Source organism: Melanerpes formicivorus, unplaced genomic scaffold (assembly GCF_026170545.1).
Source record: "Melanerpes formicivorus ecotype bairdi unplaced genomic scaffold, bMelFor1.0.p_v2 SCAF_29, whole genome shotgun sequence".
Classification (NCBI taxonomy): Eukaryota; Metazoa; Chordata; class Aves; order Piciformes; family Picidae; genus Melanerpes; species Melanerpes formicivorus.
Window position 1 is genome coordinate 1,361,678 of NW_027142381.1, and position 20,747 is coordinate 1,382,424.

Below are 20,747 nucleotides of genomic sequence, written 5' to 3' on the forward strand. Positions count from 1 at the left end.
TACCTGTACATGAGCTAGAGGACTCAAAGCAACTCCTTTGGCACATTCATTATGAATAAGGAAAACATTTCTTTGCCTTACTGCCCACAAATACATGGAATGACTCTGCCCATACCATCCAAGTCCTTATTTTGGCTCCCGCACTCATCCAGTCCTCAGTTTTCAACTGCCCAACAAAAAGAACCACCACAGAAATAGGGCAATGAATCCATTTATGCCAAACTGCCATGAGAGTAACTTCACTGACATTCAATTCCTGGCCTGGGACAAAAGGGGGCAAGAAGAGTCTGTTGTGATGATAGCAACAGAGTGATAATTCTTTTTATTTCTTGCCTATTAGAGCCTTGAGTTTTGTGATAACTGACAACTGATCTTCCCTGACCACAGAGGGCAACAATATTCACCTGCAGAAGGGGGCTAGTGCTTAGCAAACATTTACTGGGTAAGAGCCAACCTCCCTGCTGACAAAGGCTCTCACAGCAACGGCCAACTGGTCTGGTAAGCTCGCTCAGTCTGTCACTAGGCATTTCCACAGCCTGCTGAAACATAGGAACAATTCATACAAGGCAACACCAAAAATAAAGCTAATTACTTTAGGCTGATGATAAGAGAGATCTTTTTCTACAGGCATCTTTGCAAGGTCACCTTTCTTGCTTCAGTTTCTAAAAAACAACAACCAACAAACCAAACCAAGCCCAAAACCCATGGCAGTGAACTGATTTCACAGCTTACCTAATTCCACCTCAGAGTAGGAAGGGGGTTAAGCCCTGACCCAATACCTACAGATGAAACAGAAAGCCAGGCTGCTAGGGCAGTGTTTTAAAATAATAATTTAAATAAAAGTATTTTCTCCCAGTGAAAACATGAGCACAACCCCAGTGTTTAAGGTCACTTCCTCTCCTCACAGCGCTGGGAGCAATGCTGTCAATCAGCCCTGCGTGCTGGTAGTCTCAGCTCACTCCCAGCACCGAAAGCGGCACAGCAGAAGAGTAACATTTACCCGCTGGGGAAGGGGGATGGAGGACGAAGCTCTCAATTGATTCCAAAGGTCTTTTGGGAAGGACGGAACTTCTGGTTTATTAGCACTGACATTCAGCTCTCAGAGTATCAGGCTGATACCTATTCAATTTAATGCCCTTTTGTTTTTTCAGTAGGGAAATCTGCTGGTCAGCTGCTTGCCAGGGAAGCCTAGCCAGCATCAACCCTGCTTGCAGAGCTCTTCCCACACCTGCCATTCCACACACTGGTGGGGCAGAACCTCTCCAGCATACAGCAGTGGCAATCCTCAGCTATGGGATGTTTTTCAGCTCCACCAAGAAGAAAGAGCCTTGTTCTCCAGGCCATTTTTCCTTCATTTGCTAAAAGATTGATCTAGTAGAGAGGAAAATAACCTATCCACCACGGTTTCTTTTGAGAGCAGAGTCTGCCTGGTGCAGACATGTGAATTGCATTTGACCAGATGAGGCAGTGCTGAAACTTCAACCTCTCTGAAATGAAAGGCAAACCCAACCACCTAAATCAGGGTCAGAACCTCCCCCTCATATTCCATTCACAACATTTCTTTAGACAAGTCCCTGGGGCTGCTGGATTGCTGTTCCTGTACACCAAAGGAGGGCCTTACTTCATTTTGGAGATAGATTAATTGCATAACACACCAGGATCTTTCAGGATATGATACCACTATGCTTCTCTTACAAAATCATTACATGACTGCATCAATCTGCAGCTCTCCACTTGCCACTATCTGTATTATGCTGAGAGGGTACATTATGCTGAGTTTCTATGTCATGGCTTCATGAAAGCACACCACCAATAAACTGAGAAACTGATGAAGAGGTCTTGGGCAGGCTCAGGAAATACCTGGGCAATGACAACAGTTTTGGTTCTTTAACTAACTTAGCCAGCACTTCTACAGTGAAGCCAGTGGAGCTACACAGTCACCCACACTAGGTCTCAGGTCAGGTATCAAAAGATACCCATACATGCTTGGTGTAATATTCAGTATCACACAAGTAATCTGGGCATCTGTTTCTCACTGGTCTCTTAATGCTTAACTCATTCATCTATCTTGTGCAGCTTCAAGAAGGATCTGCCTCCAGGCAAACATACTGATGGAGTTACTCCACAATTTTTGTTTCAGCCAAGCCCTAACTCAGTCTAAGAGCTGCAGAACTACATAGAATTTCCCTTGTCACCAAAAAGGGGAACTTGCCCTTCCTACAAGATTCCATATGATCCCCAGAGGCAAAACCCTAACAGCACATCCAAACCACTGATAACCCTAGGGGCCAAACATAAAAGCTGTTCTCTCCTCCCACCACCCAAAGACCTTATCACCAAGAACCCCAGTTCTGTACTTAACTGCTGCCAATCCCTGACAGAGAGAGGACACTTCCTCTGCATCTGAGACGTATGTAACACCTCCAACGTACCATATGGATACCTCTCCAAATTTGCTAACTTGACCTCTTTCCATTTCAGCATCCCATTCCCCATTCCCTTACCAGTGCAGAACACAGTTTGTTGCAGATGGGGCATTCATGGACACAGAAATAGAGCCCTTTTCTGAACACACCTCAGCGACACCAAGGTTAGGAAATCTAAACCAGGTCATAGTAAATTGAGGCAGAATGGGAGCCTGCACAAAACTGAGAGAGGCAGCTGATTTTCTCTGTCTGGGCAGTGCTGTTAATGTATTCTAACACAGCTTCAGCTTTAACTCTTCTGGATTGACAACAGAATTGAATTACACTTCCAAATCTCTCTCTCTCAACTTGTCATAAGACTTTTTAATCCAACAAGGAGCACTTCCTTGGCAGAGCTGCAATTGTTATATTTTTCTAGCTTTGCCGATTTGGGGATTTTAATCTTTTGAGCCATGAATTGACTTGTCTGTGCTAGCACTCAAAGAGAATGGGGAAAAAAAACCCCACCACAACCAGAAAACCCACAAAAGAAAAATATCAGCTATTGCTTGCCATGCAAGTTGTCAAGCTCCCAGGAGCAGATGGAACAGATCCTAGGTTTCTAAAGGAGGTCATTAACAATCAGAGAGGATACACTAAACACTAGCAAAGTTTCAAGCAGGCTGGAGAAAGATTGAGCACAGCACTGAAAAATTACAGAGCACTCGACAAGGAAACAGACTATCTGTTCATCTCTAACATCTGTATCACATAGAACACTGGAAGCTACACGCACTGCTTGAATGAAGCTACGGAGTAATGCAACCCACATGCACCTCCCACTGCTCCTCAAGAACGGGGATGCACTGCCCTCTCCCGACACGGAGGTCGGCCCAACCCACCTGGGCAAGCTCAGGCTGGTGAAGTTCATCTGCAGAAGTTCAGAGCCAAAGGGGGAAAAAATCAGCAAAAGGAGACATTTGAAGACATTACTGAGACCTACAGATTAGCTGTTTGCCTTGAAGCAGAACATTAACGAGGTATGGTAGAGCTGCCATCAAAGTCATACAAGGATGCCAGCTGAAAAGGGTGGGAAACCCCCAGCTACAGAGCTTTTAGAATATTCCTGTCATTATCACTGAGTCATAGGGAGCAATTGTACATAGGTAGATCTTAATTCACCTCCTTCAAACTCCTTTGACTTCTTCCACAGTTTACATTTGGATGTTCAAGAAAGGAACTATTCGGTTACTGAACACAAGTCGGATACCATCAGCGAAATTCTAGCCCATCTTTTAAGCAGATTAGGATCTACACACAGACCTTTGAACCTGCTGTGTTACCGTGTTAGCTTTCACAGCTCTTTCTCCAAAGGAATAAAATGCCTCCATTTAATTAGACTCAAATTCACCTCGTCAGCCCCAGAAGTTTCTTGTCACTTCATTCAATTGCAAGCACACTTTAGTCTTATGAGATTGTACTGATTTTTCACTGGGGTGCTAAAGAACTCAGTGATGTAATAATGCACCCATCTTGAAACTTTTCTGAGGACACTGCTGCTTGCCTTCTCTGGGTATCACATCCTGGCCAAGGGCTTCAAAGAAAAGCATTCTTAAAAAATACTGCATAGATAATTCTGCTAACATGCATGCATTCACACCTGTTTTATAGAGGGAGAAAACAAAGCACAGAGGAGAAATAAGACTCTTCTTCATGGCTCCAGAGCACTTTCAGCAGAAAATTACCAATCCAGTTATTGTCACACTGTAATCACTGCACAAGATGCCTTTGTTTTCAGGCAACAATCACAGTCAAATCCATGGCTGCTTGGCCTGGCTAATGTTGAAGAACATCAGTTTTATGTAACAGTCACTATAGAAGAGATGTTTCAGAATGAGCTGCATCAGGCCAATCAACACAGAAAATGGCTGTGTTGGGCCAGATCAAAAGCTTCCTCTTTTGGGCAGCATCCTCTTTCTAACAGTGGCCATAAATGGCTGTCCAAAGGAAGCGAACAAAAATAGGCTAAGTATATATAATACTGTCTCTATTTATACATGTGCATCTTTCCCCCTTGCTTCTACCTCCAGTTACTTTCAGCTCACTGAGTTCCTGGTGTTGTTTCTGCCTGCTCAGTGGCAATCAGTTAATTTCTTCACCATTAACATTTAGCATCACCAGTTTCCTTTGACAACCTGTTGAACTGGTCACTTTCCCAACATACCATTTCCTTCAACCTGGCTCTTATCAACTTCTTTTTCATGCCCTCAAGTGTTTTTGTGGGAAGGCAATAAAAAATCCTCACCCTCTCTGTGTTCTGCTGGATTTCACAGACCTCTGCCACATCTTTACGTATTTATCCAGCTGAAGGTGGTTCAACACCTCTAAACAACCCTGCATCTCACAGCATCTGCAAGTCTTTGGAGGAGGAGGATAAAAACTGTACAATGTCCCCAGAACAGAGGTAAATCAGAGATTTCTATTCTCTCTTAGCAATCTTCCTTGTTCCATTCTTACTACCTTTCCTAGTACTTCACTTGATTACTCTTTCTTACTGCTTCTGAGCACAGTGCTCATGTTTTGATTGAACTGTAAGCCAGATATCTTGTACTTGCACAGAAACTGAGTTAGAACCTCCCTGACTTTCACTCTTGGAGTGAAGCTCAGAATCCATCATTTCATAGGAGGATTGTTTTAGGGGAGAGTCACCACAGTCCTTAAAAGCAGTAGAAGATGAACGGGCTTGCCACTACAGTGAACTCTACTCTGTGCTTCTACTCTGAATCCCTTCTCTGACCCATGCTCTCGTCATGCAGCTACCCCACACCATAATAAAACACTCTTTTAACATGCCCAGTGCTGCTTCATACAATCACTATCTTCAAATCTGCTAAAAGCACACATAAATATTTGATGGAGCAGACAATGCAGCTCTCACATGCAATTGCAAACACGATGATTATTTTTTTCCTCCCAAACAAATCCAATAACTTGATTATCTGATCTGGTTTGCTCTTATTCTTCTGCTTTATGATTTTCAAATATTTGCAGTTGTAAGTCTTTCAAAGCTTTAATTTGCTTAAAAGGATTCACAAGCACCTTGTTAATCTTTTATCAGTTTTATTACAATCTGTAAACAAAACCCAGTTCTTCAATAATTAAAGGGCAGAACTAGCCCTCAGGCAAATGAAGTCCAGGGTGGGTTGATGAGGGGGGAGGTGAGGGGGTGGGAGGGTTAGAAATTAAAAATTTAAGAAATCAGAGGAAGCTCAGATTATTTTTCCTCTTCCTCCCATCTAGAGAACTGGTGAATCTAGCTTCAAAAGAGAAAATAATTCTAGATGAACAGATTGCATGTGGCATCCCCCCAGCCAGCCTCTCTCATCTACTGTGTCCTGAATATTAATCTCTCAAGTACCCACACGATACCAGTTACAGTGTTAACCACACCACAGGCTTACAAGTCAAGAGCTGTGTCCCAAACAGTTGCTCAAAAGAACTTCTCTGCATTTATGTGTGCCCAGGCATCCTTGAGTTTGCTCCTTCACCAGCCCCAGAACAGTCCCTCCTGGGCAGCAGCAGGTCTTCCATGGCTCATTGCCCAGGAGCAGGTAGCTGGTGCACACTCTTCTGTGCCCAGTGGAACTAACTCACCTTAGGGCAGAGCTTGCTGGGCACAGAACAACAGTTCTTGCTCACACCATTCCAACCTGAAGCACGCACTCCTATGCTTGCCAGCTCTTGGCATAGCACTGAAAGCACACCCTGTTTGGCCAAAGCCCCCAGAAACTGCTGAAGAACAGCACTCTTTCAGGCATCTTCAATGCTGAGGGAGTTGCTGCAGATGTCAGTAGTTTTGCTGCCTCACTGAGCTGAGGTCAGCACAGTCCAGCCCAGCAGCGTGTGGGCAGATGCCAAATAAAGGCTGGAGTCTTGCAACAAAGACAGCTTAGGAAGCAGAAATTCCAAAAAGGGATGATGAAGCTGAGGCAGAAGACTGCTGGTGGGGTCACCCACATCATGCCTCTGACTAGCAGCATCCTCAGGCCTGTCACTCAGTATGGTGTAATACTGGTAAATATTGCTATATCAATGAAGTTGTGATAGAATAGACTAGGCTAGAACTAACCAGGTTGGAAGAGACCTTTGAGATCATCAAGTCCAACCCATCACCCAGCATTATCTGATCAACTAAACCATGGCACCAAGCACCCCATCCAGTCTCTTCCTAAACACCTCCAGTGATGGTGACTCCACCACCTCCCTGGGCAGCCCATTCCAATGACCAATCTCTCTTTCTATGAAGAGCTTCTTTGGCAAGGAATTGGACTGAACATTCTCCAGAGATTCCTTCCAACCCCTACTCTGTGATTTACAGACATGCTTGGCTTCTAACTTGGGAAACAAAAGTCCATTTTGTCCCTGGCTTCCTATGAGTGGCTGGCTGGTGAGGAGGTGAGCAGGTGAGGGCAGATGAGGGCTCCAGGAAGGAGTTCTTGTGCAGAAGACACAGTGAGGAGTTTGGTCACTCATAAAAAGACTACTGTTAAATCCATGGTCCAGAAGGTTGCTCCAAAGCTCACACCTAACTGTCTGGATTTAAAAGCGTTATTTGAAGTAATTCTTACTGCTATTACAACCCAGTCTATTATCTACCAATTCTTCCACACAGCTGTGCTCAAGAAGAGTGTTCACAGATCCTAACCACTGTACGACCATGTTAGAAATTTTCATCAAATCACATCCCTCAGCACCACATCTCCACAGCTTCAAAACCCCTCCAGGGATGGAGACTCCACTGCTGCAGCCTGGTCCAGGCCTTGACAAGCCTCTCGGGGAAGAAATTGTTCCTCATGTCCAACCTAAAACTCCCTTGGTACAGCTTGAAGTCATTTGCTCTTGTCCTATCACTTGTTACTAGGGAGAAGAGACTGACCTCCACTTGGCTCCAACCTCCTTTCAGTGAGCTGCATTTTGATGAGAGGTTTCCAGCTTCCTAATGTATTTGGAATTTTATTTCCTAATGCATTTAAGATTGCATTTCCTTCTCGCCACAAAACGCACCACTTCTAATAAAGCTCTTCGAAGAGCTGCAATCTGGAGAAAACATGAGCAACTAGGAGAGCAAGACTGAACTAATTCTCATTAGCTTTTGAGGGCAACGCTGCCATGCACACAAAAAGGGTTTTCAATGCATTGCACACCTGGGTAGCAGAGGCATTGCTAGCCTATTACACGCAGTTCATTGTGCAGAAGTTTTTGGTCGCATGTTTTGTGCAGTGGGCTGTAAAAGTTGCTTAACAGAAGAAAACACATTTGATTAAAAATTTACATCAGAAGACTGTAACAAGGCTTTTTTCCCCCCCCATTTCTTTGCTATTTTACCTGCCACTGACTATTCCCATTAGTATGTAATCCTTAGTCTCACAAATGCATGCAAAATAAACAAGACTGAGGATGGAAGTGTTTCAGGTCTAGAACTTTAACCATAAAGACAAAGCTGTCCAGAAGCTGACTGAGGTTGGGAAAAAACCATCACGTTCCCACTTACAGGTGGGAGAATCCTCAAGTAAGAGAGATGCTTGAACACTTCTGCTCCAGTGATTGTCTTTGTGAGAAATATCAAGGGGAGAAGTGGTGGTGCTTGGACTTTCTAATGAGTCAGCCATGCTGGGCTGCTGGGAGTCCTGAAGGGCTTCCAGCATCTGCCTGGGCAGGAGCAGCACTTGGGAGCCTCTGATGTGCAGGATGTAACAACTGCCCCAGATTCAAGGAAGAAAAAGTCCTTTAAATCTCCAGCTTATCTCCAGCAAAGCCAAATGATTCTACAGGTTCTTCTTCTCAAGATGTTTTATGGGTTAGTGATAACAACTTGCAGCAAAAAAAAAAAAAGCCAAGCTGCAAATGTTCAGTCTGCAGATCACAGAGAAATCAGAAAGATAGAATCACTAAGCTTGAGGAAAGACCTCTAAGATCACCAGGTCCAGCTGTTAACCCACCATCACCACACCCACTGAAACATGTCCCAAAGTGCCATATCCACATATATTTTAAACACCACCAGGGATAGTGACCCCACCATGTTGCTGGGCAGCCTGTTCCAATGCCTGACCACTCTCTGAAGAATATTTTCCTAATATCCAACCTACACCTGATAAAATTTGAGACCATTTCTTCCCATCCTCTCTCTAGTTAACTGAGAGTAGAGACCAATACCCACCTCATTCCAACCTCCTTGCAGGGAGCTGTAGAGAGCAATAAAGCTTCCACTCAGCCTTCTCTTCTCCAAACTAAACAATCCCAGCTCCCTCAGCCGCTCCTCATAAGATCTGCTCTCCAACAAGATTTAACATCTTACATAAAATGCCCTTATCTAAAACCACACAACAGCTCTCCCAAGAATTTTTCCAACTACCAAGAAGTGCCAGAACTGGAGAAAGAGCATTTAAATCAAAGTAAGTAAGTAAACATTAGTTAGCCCAATGGTCTTCAGCATTCTCCTCCAAATGCTTAGAAATCTGAGATAACTTTATGACTTCAAGGACCAGGTGGAGAACACAACATACCCAGAGATAAAGCAGCTTGCAGGCTGTTTCTGTTTGCCAATTCCCAGCTCATCCACTGCTTCTAACTTAAAAACATAGCCCAGAAATGACGAGAGAGTGCCAGAGCAGGGACCTGCACATCACTCACGCTGTGGGAGATTATTCCTCACAGGAGGTCTGGCCGAACTTCACTCAGCTCTGCAGACCCAGGAGCATACAGACACACAAAATAAGGAGGGGCAGCTTCTGAGGTTTGACCTCCCATCCCTCTGGGGCTGCTGACTGCACAGCAAAGGCATTTCTTCCTCTGAGTTTCAGCCCTGCCTTTCACTGGGCACACAAGGCTGTGAGGACCAGAGCCTGTGCTCAGTGCTGGTGCACCAGGCTAAACCCAGCCTTAGGGGCCAGAATAAGGGGAAAAACATTGCTCTGTTCCACTGAGCTTTGAGAAAGGCACAGCAGTAATGCAGGCTGCATCCACCATCAGCATTTATCATCCTCTGACATCTTTGTACTCAGAGAAATGCCAGATAAAATCATAACATGGTAACAGAAAGCCAAAATATGAAGCAAGGCAATTCCCAGTGACAGGGCTGTAATGGCAGTCACTGGGTCACCCAGCAAAACCAGGTGGGCTTGAGAAGCTGAGCCAGTGAGGAGTGGCTCCTGAGGCACAAGGGCACTGCAACAGTAATCCAAATATACAAGTAAATTTCTACATCCCTTTTCCTGAGTAAGCAAAATATCTTGTACACAAGCATGTAAAATGACAAAGCCCACTCATTTCCCTAAAACATTGGCAGTCACAGTTGCCACTTTTAATATTCATAGGCAAGCAAGGAAATATTTCAGCAGCTAAGTGATAAAAATACTGAAACAGGTGCCTGTGCTGAGTAATGTGGGAAGACACAACCCTTTGATGATCATCCCCATCAGTTTAAGGAGTAACATCTGATTTCACATCTGCAGAAATCTACCCACAAAGCAATGAGGAAAAGTAGCAGCAAATAAATAAATAAATAAATAAAATTAGCATAATTAGCTCAGCAAACACTTCTGGAGAAAAGCAGGTGGGTTCCCAACTCCCAGGCACTGACAAGGATGGTGTGTGTGCTGGGAGGACCTGCCTGGAACAAACAGCCTGCTCCTAAAGCAGCTCCCTATCTCCCTGCTCCATCCTCTGATGCCTCTGGGCACAGGTCTGACCCAAAAAGTCACCAACTGAAGCAGCTATGCCTGGCTGTGTCAAGCCATGGGTACAGATTTCTGGCAGAGTTCATGATTGCAGGGGAAAAAGCGTGCCTCCATGAGCTCAGTTCGCCAGCCTGAATTATCACCTTGGCTCTCCAGCTCTTCCCAGCACCTGTGTTATGCAAACACTGTGCGCATTTCAGTATCTAGCCTAAAAAGACATGGACTGCTGAGAACGTGCTCCTTACCCCAGCAAGAGAAAAGTGGTCCCAAGATGAAAAACCATTTTGTGGGGAGTGGGATGGAGGAGAGGTTATATTATGCAGGAGATAACCAACTCTTTGCCAAATTACTGTTCTACAAGACAAGACAGTTAATGAGCAAAGTCAGAGAAGAAAGGAAAAGCCCTAAATTCTGGAAGAACACAGCAAGACATGAATCTTGCAAAGGCTACTCTGCAACTGCAGATTCAACTCTCAGCACTCACTGAGCTCACTGAGCAAGATGCTTCCTGCCTCGATCCCCCCAGAAGAGCAACACGGTCTAACGAAAGTCACATTTGATGTGCTATGTGCTGCTCAGCACCAAGTGGCTGAATTACTGGGTGCAGACCCCATCACACTCTTAAAAAGCAATTTGGAATCAGGGCTTTGATTTAGACTGGCTTTATCCTTTAGTTTCAAAGTACAACTGGTAATAATGTAGTCTGTGAGTTTAGCATTTGAAACAGGGGTTCCATTTACCTCTTTGTACTCACTCGAGGAAAATGACTGTAATTGAAATCTTTCTGCTGGAAATGAAGCCCTTCGAAAATTCAAAGTGGTTGCTTGTCCTTAAGGCTTTTTATTTTAGCTGTCAAAACTGTAAACTGCCTTTCAGAGTAGTGGGAGTCTTCCAGCAGAGGAAGAAATGAATGTACCCTGCTGCATCTAGGGACTGGGTGTTTTAATCTAATTTTCCAGCTAGGAATACAGCACTTCTCTCCCCTGGGCAGCGCTGGGAATAGGAAAAAAAGTAAAATCAAGCTTCACTTCAGTCCAACAATATCTCTTAATGAACCACAAACAAGGGACAGGGCTTTTCAAGGACAAAAGCAAAACCTTTCAACTTCTCCAGCTTCATCCATAAGCTATAAAGCATTCTTACCTTTAAAAGGATGCATACACAATGTTAAAAAACATTCTTTTTAGTCCTTGTTTTACACAAGCATTTGTGATCACACAGAATCACCAAGGTTGGAAGAGACCTCAAAGATCATCAAATCACTGATGTTCTTCTCCATTAACACCACCAGACCTGTTCCTAGAACATCTTTCCCTATCTCAATGGGTATGTTGGAGACAGTCAGCTCCCTCCTGAAAAGAAAGCAGGCCATAACCATAATAAAAGTCTTCATTATGAAGAATTTCTTTACTGAAGGAGTGATCAGGCATTGGAGCAGGCTGCCATCCCTGGAGGTGCTCAAAAACCATGTAGACGTGTCGTCCTGGGGCATGGTTTAGTGGGCTTGATGGTGCTAGGTTGATAATTGAAGCTGATGATCCTTAGAGGTCTTTTCCAACCTTAATGCTTCTATGATTCCTTCAGATAAAAGCAGCATCATGTCAAAGCCAGGCTGCCCACTCCTGCTGCCTCTCTCCACACATCTCCCACACTTCCTAAAATTTCATAGCTTTTCAAGAGCTTGCCTTTTCCCCGCTTCAGATCAAACTCATTTCCTAGTGTCAGCACTATTAATCACACAAAGTCATTGCATTTTAATCACAGTGTAAATGCAGCCAGGCTGAATATGGCTATTGTGTAAAAATGGCTCGTGCCCAAGCGACTTTATATTAAATCCTTGCAAGGCTATACATAAAAATGTTGGGTTTTTTCCAGGAGGCTCTCTTGAAGTGTATATGTGCAATTAACTTGATAATAGAGTCAGGATGAAGTTGCACAGATTTCTTCCTTTGGTTACTTTTGTTATCTGATAATAGTAGTCACAATTAAAAACACACTGCTGTGAAATGGTTCTATGGTGTTTGCCATATAAAACACAACTGTTTGGATGACTTGAGGAAACTAACATACCAAGGTACATCAGCTGACCCAACATCTCTCTCCTATGTTTCCAGTTCTAACATGTCTGTAGGGTGAACACCTAAAGACAGTAAGCCTGAGAAGTGATCTTTCTGTTGCAGCTACAAATAGACAGCCACTGATTTTTTTTCCCCTCTACCAACATAAAACAGCTACTGCACAGGCAGTCAGAGACTGAAAGTTGACTGGTTGAGAGGCTTCAAGGTGTCAAGCGGATGCAAAGAGTTTGGAAGCTCCTAGAAGGCCTATGAAAGATGAATTTCCTTGAAGCTGAGGCAAGATACATCACCAGACTGCAGTTCAGGTATGTCTGCAGAGGCTGCAGATCACCCAGATGAGACGAGCAACACTGAAACAATCGACAGAACAGTTTATAGAGCAGCAAAGCACAGTGATGCCAAGGCAATAAACCAGGTTGGTAATCTATATGTGAAAGAGTATTTTACAATCTAGAAGCTGTCTGCAGAGTTGCCTTTGATGTATATAAATATTTACACTTTATCACAGGGAAGTCTTCAGCCATCAAAATCTTCCAAAGCAAATCAAAGGCAAAAAAAACGAAATAAATATTTGTGATGGCCAGAGGCAAGGATGTCAGCTTCAGCAAAGCCAGCCAGCTAATAAAAATGTCAATGAACTTCTTCAAAGGAGAATTAAGAGGGAGCAGTGCAATGTCAGTGCTGTGGCTCACACAGGAAAGGCAGTTCCAGCTCTGATTTAACCAGGATATCGCACTGATGTGAGGGCAGAAACTCAACCTTCTTCTAACTTAAAATCACCTCCCTTCAACAGAGATGTTGTAACACTTCCAAGTGAAGAGAGTAACCTTAAATTAATTTTGTTTTCACAGGCTGCTGCTGCCAGAAGAGCCATCACTGTCCTTTCTACTCACCCTCAACCAGGCATTTTGCAGGTACATCCTTAACAGCTGCACATTAGGATGAAGTGGGACACGCTCTGCTCTGCCTGCAAATGCAGCCAGCCCAAAAAGGAATAAAACCTGTTCAGTTCCAGTTGGATTGGCTCCCAGATGCATGTCACCATGCAGCTACACAAGCACTACCGCTGACAACGTGTAGCTGGGAGTGGGAACACTTGTTCCTGCAGCAGCCTACACTTGTGTCAACTGAAAATGAGAAACTGAATCTCCAAGTGAGATTTCAATTCCATTAAAAAAACAAAACCACAACCAAACCCCAAACCTGTCAAAAGCTGATTGGAGAATTTCAAAAGGGACTTCAGCTCAGCCAACACCAACCCAATTTCTAAAACCTTGACGACACAGAAGAGTTGCAAAAGAATTTGACCTAATTTCTTGAAGCAATGTGGTTGCACTACCACGGAAGCACTTGTTCCTTGGAGCGTGTACCCACAGTGTCCAGCCAGGGAGCTGCACAGATTCGCAGCTAAGTCACGCTAGCACAAGGCTTGAAGCTAATGCAGGACAGGCCAAGCACCAACCACAACAAGGATGCTGACACAAAATCCTGCATTTAGCAAAGGACTACATGCCTACCTCAGAGCCAAGGCTGGACTTTCCCAAGTGCCTTCCATTAGGAAACCCTCACTTCCACACAAAGGGCTAACGTTCTGTTATCACACATGAAAATCACTAAAAGACCAGGCATGCACTTCAGGTTTTGTCTTCCTGCCTGTGCACATTATGGTTTTGGACTTCTTCCCCCCCCCCTCTGCTTCAGCAGACAAACAGACTTGGCAGCTTCCCCTGTGAATCAGATGAAAATCTTGTGCGGCACAAGTAACCCTGAGAAGAGGGCAGATGAAATGGATTTCCTGGATTTTATCCATGTTCAAATTTCCCAGGTTGTAGATTTCAAAGAAAATCTCTGTCTCTGACAAAAGTGGTGTGACAGGTTATGTAACACACACACACACAGAGACAGAGAATCACCCTGTGACAGAAGAGCAGCAACATTATCTGCCCTGTTCAGGGACTCGAGGGCTTCCTAGACGAACCGTAAAGGGGTATTGCCCAAAGCAAACCCAAAACACACACAAAAAAGGGGAAAAAAACAAAAACCAACCCAACACACACACACAAGCAAAAATTAAAAAGGAAAGAGGAAAAAAAAAGCAACAAAAAAAAGAGGAGAAAAAAAAATTACCCAACCTCAGCCACCAGCACTTAAGTGCTAATTTCATCAGATTTTTGTTTCAGAAGAACACTAAAAGCATTTCATACTCTAAATACGCAGCCAGTTTGTTTTGACAGAGATATTTCCAGGTGTGAGATGACTTTCAAGAACAAAGAATTATTGCAGAGAGGTATCAAGGAGATAAAAAAAAAATTCAATGGCCTAATGAAGTTGATTTTTGCAGTCAAATTACCTTTGTAAGGCTGCCCAAAACAAATGAGGATGGAACAGTTAAATCCATGACTTTGTTAAATATGCTGTTTCCAGCCTGGGGTAAGTGATAGGACAATCTTGATAAATGAAATGCATATGCTTCTACTGTGTGCAGAAGAACTTGAGGCACCAAGACAAGAAATAAATCAGTGTGGGACTGTTTGCCAGAATAGACAATTTCAGGCTAATAGCACAGGCATGGAGGTGTGTCCCCCCTGTTTGTAAACTGCAAGTTTATAACTGCTCAAGGATATTCAGGGGACAGATAGGGAGGCTTCTGAAGTATTTTCACCAAAAAAAAAAAGAGTTGTCTTGCTCTTTCCCCCCTTTTTCTGGATTAAATAAACCAGCAAAGCTACATCCAAACCTTCTGACTGGGTCTCAGTGTTATTGGCAACACGATAGGTCTGTAACCCGGGGCAGGAAAATCTCCAGGGAGGTATTGAGTGAAAATGCATCAATGTCAAGCAGGTCCCCACTAAAACCTTGGTCCATCCCCGTCGTTTAGTTCTCCCCCAGACATCTGGGTACTAAAGACCGGCAATATAAAGTGGAAGAGGAGTGTGAAAGGACAATCCAGCAGAAAGAACCCTGTTCCGTGCAAGATGAAATGCAGCAAGTCCCACAGTAAACCCCGCAGCAAACGGCAGCAGCTCTAAAATACATCTCACTGGTTTTCAGCCAATAACATTTCTTTCTTCCAGTAATAGTTAAGGACAATTAAATACTCACTTTGTTACTAAAGGAGCAGAAAAGAACTGACTTCCCAGTAGGAGGATATAACCAGCTCTATAACATCCCCTAACTGGCTTTACAGAACAAGAAATCTTCCTGCCTTTCAAGCTCCACATGAGACAAACACACACATCTCTACCTCCGCTTTCTCTCCCCTCCGACACAGCACGGGAGGAATTAGATTTGATCTTTTCTCTTCCACTTGCATCACGCTGAAGTAGCGGCTGTCACATTTCAAGCCCATACCCTGCTCCGCGGCAGCTCCGGGCACAGCGTTATCTACCGAGCCGCTGGATAACAGATTCACCAGCGAAACTTCTCAGCGGCATCCACTCTGCTGGTGGCCAGAGCTGCCTGTCAAGAGAAGGGGGCTGCAGGCGACCACGCAACCAGCCCTTAGCAAAGGCTGAAGGAGGAAACGTACCGACTTACCTTCTCTGCATACTTGAACTTGACGTAGAACCAACTTGACTTGATCATTGTCTCACCTCCTGCCCTCGTTAAAGAACAAAAAGACAGCCAAAGCCTATCCCGCTGATGGAGAGCAACGTGATAGCACTCCTGTCAGAGCCGGCAATTTTCCAAGGAGAGCACAGTATTTAGGAGAAGCAAAGGGTAGGAGAAATATTCAAAAAAAAAGGGACAGGAAGAAAAATCGATGCTTTCCCTCCACGGTTCCAGCTTGTCCCCTCCTGCCCTCCCGACGCTGAGCACGATCTCGCCTGCTGCAACAGAGCTCGCCGAATGCCTTAGCTCCGCGTTTCGCTGTCAGCTTGGCTGCCTGACAAGAGAATTCCTCAAATGGACTTCAGCTGCATTCATCACAAATGGCACATGTCAGTAAAGCCAGGAGGCTGGCTCCAGCGCTGGCAGCCTCCCAGGACCATGACCTCCCCCAGTGGGATGAATAATGAATTCCAGCACTTCCCTCCAGACACAGATTAACACCTGGCTAAACATTATTCTGACAATGAGCTTGCCCATTCGGAGAGCCCTACACCACCACGTTAACCCCTCGCTCTCCCACCAAGCAGGGTGGCAATGCTTTGGAGGCTGTCCCACAACACCCTCCCCCATCTAAAGAAAGATTACAGAACTATATATAGTTTAGAAACAATAAAGCCTCTTAAGCATAAAGCAAATATCTCCTTTCCAATTCTGCAGCTGCAGTAATGCTGACATGTAACCACAGCAAGTCATCAGGAGTCAGGCTGTCTTCTGCTCCCCTCTCTCTACAGCCCTCTCTCTACATACCCACTTGTTAAACTTCGATGCTGCCAGGTTAATATTTTAAAATAATATCTGCAAAGACCCTTAAAGAACCCAAACAACAGACCAGCCACCACTAGCAACATGAAACCGACTCACAAAACCTCCTGGGAAGACACCTATCAGGCTGTTTGTCCATTCAGAAACACTGCCCAGTTCCCTCTCTTGAGGTTTAACGAGACACATTGATTCAGTTGCAGCTCACTGCAAATCTCCCAGCTCCAAGCATGTCACAGAGCAGTGAATATCAAGTTGCAAACTACAGGATGAATATAATCAGCCTAGTGTTTTTCTGCTGGCTACTGACAGTGCTGTACTGGAGCACAGGGCTATCTGTTCCAGCATCCTATGTCCAAACACTTCAAGATATGCAAGAACCAGTTTTAAAAAACATCTGAAGCCCAAAGATGCATCCTCAGGAATACATCTAATGACACAGAAGGACCTGAATTTGTCACTCAGGTAGCTGAACCTTTTGATGTTTCACAAGATGCCGAACAAGGTTCAGGACTTCACTGTATGCAGCAGGAGACATTCACCTCAGCTGTTTAACCAGCTGCCTGGTGATTTAGGTGGGAGTCTCACCCCAGCCTGGCCACCCAAAGAAAAATAAGAAAGAATAATTTGCTTCACATCATCTCCAGATTAGTCTGGATTTCACTCAATTTACTTGTCTCTCTCATATCACACCTTTTGACTACTAGGGATTCCCAGACTATTAAATTTCTCCTTGTAGGGAAGCTGTGCATGCCTTCACAGATCCTTCTCACCATTCTCTGTCCCTTTTCTAAGTTCAGGTTATCTTTTCCATAAATATACATGCCATGGACTTACTACCTCCTACTATATGTACATTACATATGTACTATATAAGTGGATGAGACAGACCCTGAAACCTAGTCTGTCAATATTACTCACCTAAAAACTACTTCAATACTGGTCCCAGTGCCAGTACATGATATGAGAGTTGGGAATTAGAGCTGGACTACTCACTCACTTGCCAACAGAAGGGTTTGGAACTTCTCATATACTAAGACTTATGTAAGGGATCCAAATACTAGTGTTGACCAATAACAGACACCTTATTTCAGACCAGAAGATGCCCTGGTCCATCCCCAGCTGCAAGCAGCTGGCAATGAGGCTGCTCAGCCTCATTCCACAGTCATACCCCTGCCCTTCCCTGCTCAGCCAGGGCACTGGGGCCAGCAAGCCCCTTCTGACCCCCCTCAGCACAACTCAGCCATGCTGGTTCACATCACTGCCATCCATGACCACAGCTATCACAGACAGCTTCCCACTAATGCCACAGAAAAGTATTTCCACACTCCATTTGGTTCTGCCTCTTTGTGGGAGAATTAACTGACACTAAAAGCCTGGTAAAATGAAACCATGAAAAATTGTGTTGCACAAAGATGACAGAGGATGAGGTGATCTCTTACAGGGAACACACATACAAAGAAAACAAAACCAAGGATTTTTATTAGCATCTGCTACTTTCTGCACCTAAAAAGCTGTTGGTCTTTTTTCAAGTAGCAAAGGAATAAATAGCACAGATCCAGCTGCAGGTTTAAATGAGACCAGGCCAGCTCAAGAGCCTCGCTTCCTTCCCAGCTGCCACTCTGCCAAGGGCTCTGCTCTTACCCTGCTCCCTGGACACACTGCCTGCTAGCACTGCCCACCCGGGATTTACTGCAGGCACCAAATGTGAACCACAAAGGTGGTGTCAAGAGCATGACTCGTGCTCAAGCTGCCCATGTTCACATGGACAACATGCTCTCTTGTACCCAATTATAGGAAGTTTGCTTGCTGCATTGACCCAGGAGTCCCTGAGGGGACCTTGGGGCAACATCACAGGGTGCAGCCACTGAAGAAGCAAGCTTTGACACTGCGTACCAAGCACAAACAGCTGTGCCTCAAAGCAATTACCAGGCTCTGGATGTTTTCCACTGGTTCATTAGCATCTGGCAGGACCTAAAGTTCCAGGGTCACAAAACACTGAGCTATTATTTTATCTCAGGAAAATGCACAACGACATCCCTCGAGAGCTGTCCTTTTCGTAATCAAAGGACAAGTGCAGCACAGGGGAGAGAGAGATGCAGAATTTCCAGCCATCACATCCCCCAGCCAGGCAGGAAAGAGCTGATCATCTTTTGCCACTCTGTTGAAACATCCAGCAGCAGCATCCACAGACAATCCCCAGCAAGCACCAGCAGAACCTGGTGATTTCATAAAACACTAAAAGCTGTTTAGGGTTGCACATGGATTCAGTTACCTCAAACCCTCTCTTTTCAAGCACCCATCAATAACATACAATAATCTACTACTCAGATTCTGAAGTTTGTGCAGCCAAAATCCAGACTTGATTTCATATACTGCCACAAAGAGGAACATATTTTGATACAATACTTGCAATTCTCCCAAGAACAGTAAGATTTTCATTTCTTCTGCAGGTTTTGCCATACATTAATATGCCATTTCAGATGTGAGATGGTGTACAAAGGAGCTGAAATAACCTCCTTATTAACAGACCACTGCTTCTAAGCCTTTTAATACACCCTAATGTGTATTTAGATATTGACCCATGTTCATTTCAGTTATCCCCCATGACAAAGCTATTCTTACACTACACCATGAGTAACACTGATTTGACTTTTTAGTCACATAAAAGCAGGTTATACCTCCTCAACTCCAGGTTTGTTGTCAAGTCAGACTAATATTTAATTTGTGCTGTGTGGGATGGAGGGAAAGAGCAAACTGGGCACCATTTCACCTTGGATATGGTTAGAATAAACCAGGTTGGAAAAGACCTTTGAGATCACTAAGTCCAACCTATCATCCAACACTATCTAATCAACTAAACCATGGCACCAAGTGCCTCATCCAGTCTCTTGCTAAACAACTCCAGTGACGGTGACTCCACCGCCTCCCTGGGCAGCACATTCCAATGGCCAATCACTCTTTCCATGAAGAACTTCTTCCTAACATCCAGCATAAACCTCCCCTAGGGCAGCTTGAGACTGTATCCTCTTGTTCTGGTGCTGGTTGCCTGGGAGAAGAGACCAACCCCCACCTGGCTGCAACCTCCCTTCAGGTAGTTGTAGAGAGTAATAAGGTCTCCCCTGAGCCTCCTCTTCTCCAGGCTAAGCAACCCCAGCTCCCTCAGCCTCTCCTCATAGGGCTGTGCTCCAAACCCCTCCCCAGCTTTGTTGCCCTTCTCTGGACACCTTCCAGCAACTCAACATCTTTCCCAAACTGAGGGGCCCAGACACAGGACTCAAGGTGTGGCCTAAGCAGTGCTGAGTAGAGATATGCCACAGTATAAGCACCTGAGGAACCTCCTTGCAAGGGTGCACAGTGGAGCCAAGCCATGCTGATCCCCGAGTAAGCTAAAGAGCACCAACCTATATATATGCCCAGCAAAATGAACCTCTGAGCATGTAGCTGTGTGTGCAGAGAAGCTACAGGAAGATGATGTATTTGCAGCAGGGACTACATCCAAGATGAATTGCATCCATTCCTATCTCCTTGGCACTAGGAGAACAGAAAATCATCTCACTCCTTATTACCATAATAGCTTTCACACTTCCCAACCAGCAGAGTGAAAAGTGTGGGGATGTTGAAAAAACAGGACATCAACAACGAGCACAAAGTTTAGATAAATAGGGAGATCCCATCTCCTGAAAATGTTTACAGCATTTTTTTTATAATTAGCCTGTGAGGGGGGGAAAAAAACAAAAGGGCAGTTTAGAGTAAGCATAAATAAAAAGGATTTTGAGTTGTTTTTCTCACTTCAGCAAGGCCCCCAATGTACCAGCCAAAGCAGTGATCCCTGGAAGATTATCTGAAGCTTATCTGGGATCTGCAAACCAACTAAAAGAGAATGTTTCCCCCCCAAGTTCAGAGAACTGCAGAGTAATATGGATTACTTTGCATGAAGTGCAAGTGCTGCAGCTCTGTCTGCTTGTCTTCCTATGTGCTCAGCACTTCCCTAGCTTTAAGCTAGCAAATACCAGACTCAGTCCTAAGTTCCCATAACAGTGTTATGGTTGTAGAAGTAACCCAGAATCACACCATCTCTGTCTTCAAACTTCTCTGCACCCTGAGAGGCTTTCCAGGGAGTGGGTAGTGAGGAAGAAGGATCAGAATGACCA

General features: G+C 44.5%; 1 protein-coding gene across 6 annotated transcripts in view; it reads right to left on the bottom strand.

The window, feature by feature from the left end:
* AUTS2 (activator of transcription and developmental regulator AUTS2) overlaps window positions 1-20,747 on the bottom strand; it is an 829,433-nt gene that overhangs the window by 526,842 nt on the left and 281,844 nt on the right. Inside the window, exon 1 of one of the 6 annotated variants that reach the window (XM_068154436.1) lies at window positions 15,760-16,046. The exons of the other annotated variants lie outside the window; for them this stretch is intronic. Within the exon in view, the coding sequence (XP_068010537.1) occupies window positions 15,760-15,807 (48 nt within the window). The 5' untranslated portion in view covers window positions 15,808-16,046. Of the gene's footprint in view, window positions 1-15,759; window positions 16,047-20,747 lie in introns of those variants that run through there. 6 annotated transcript variants of the gene reach the window in all.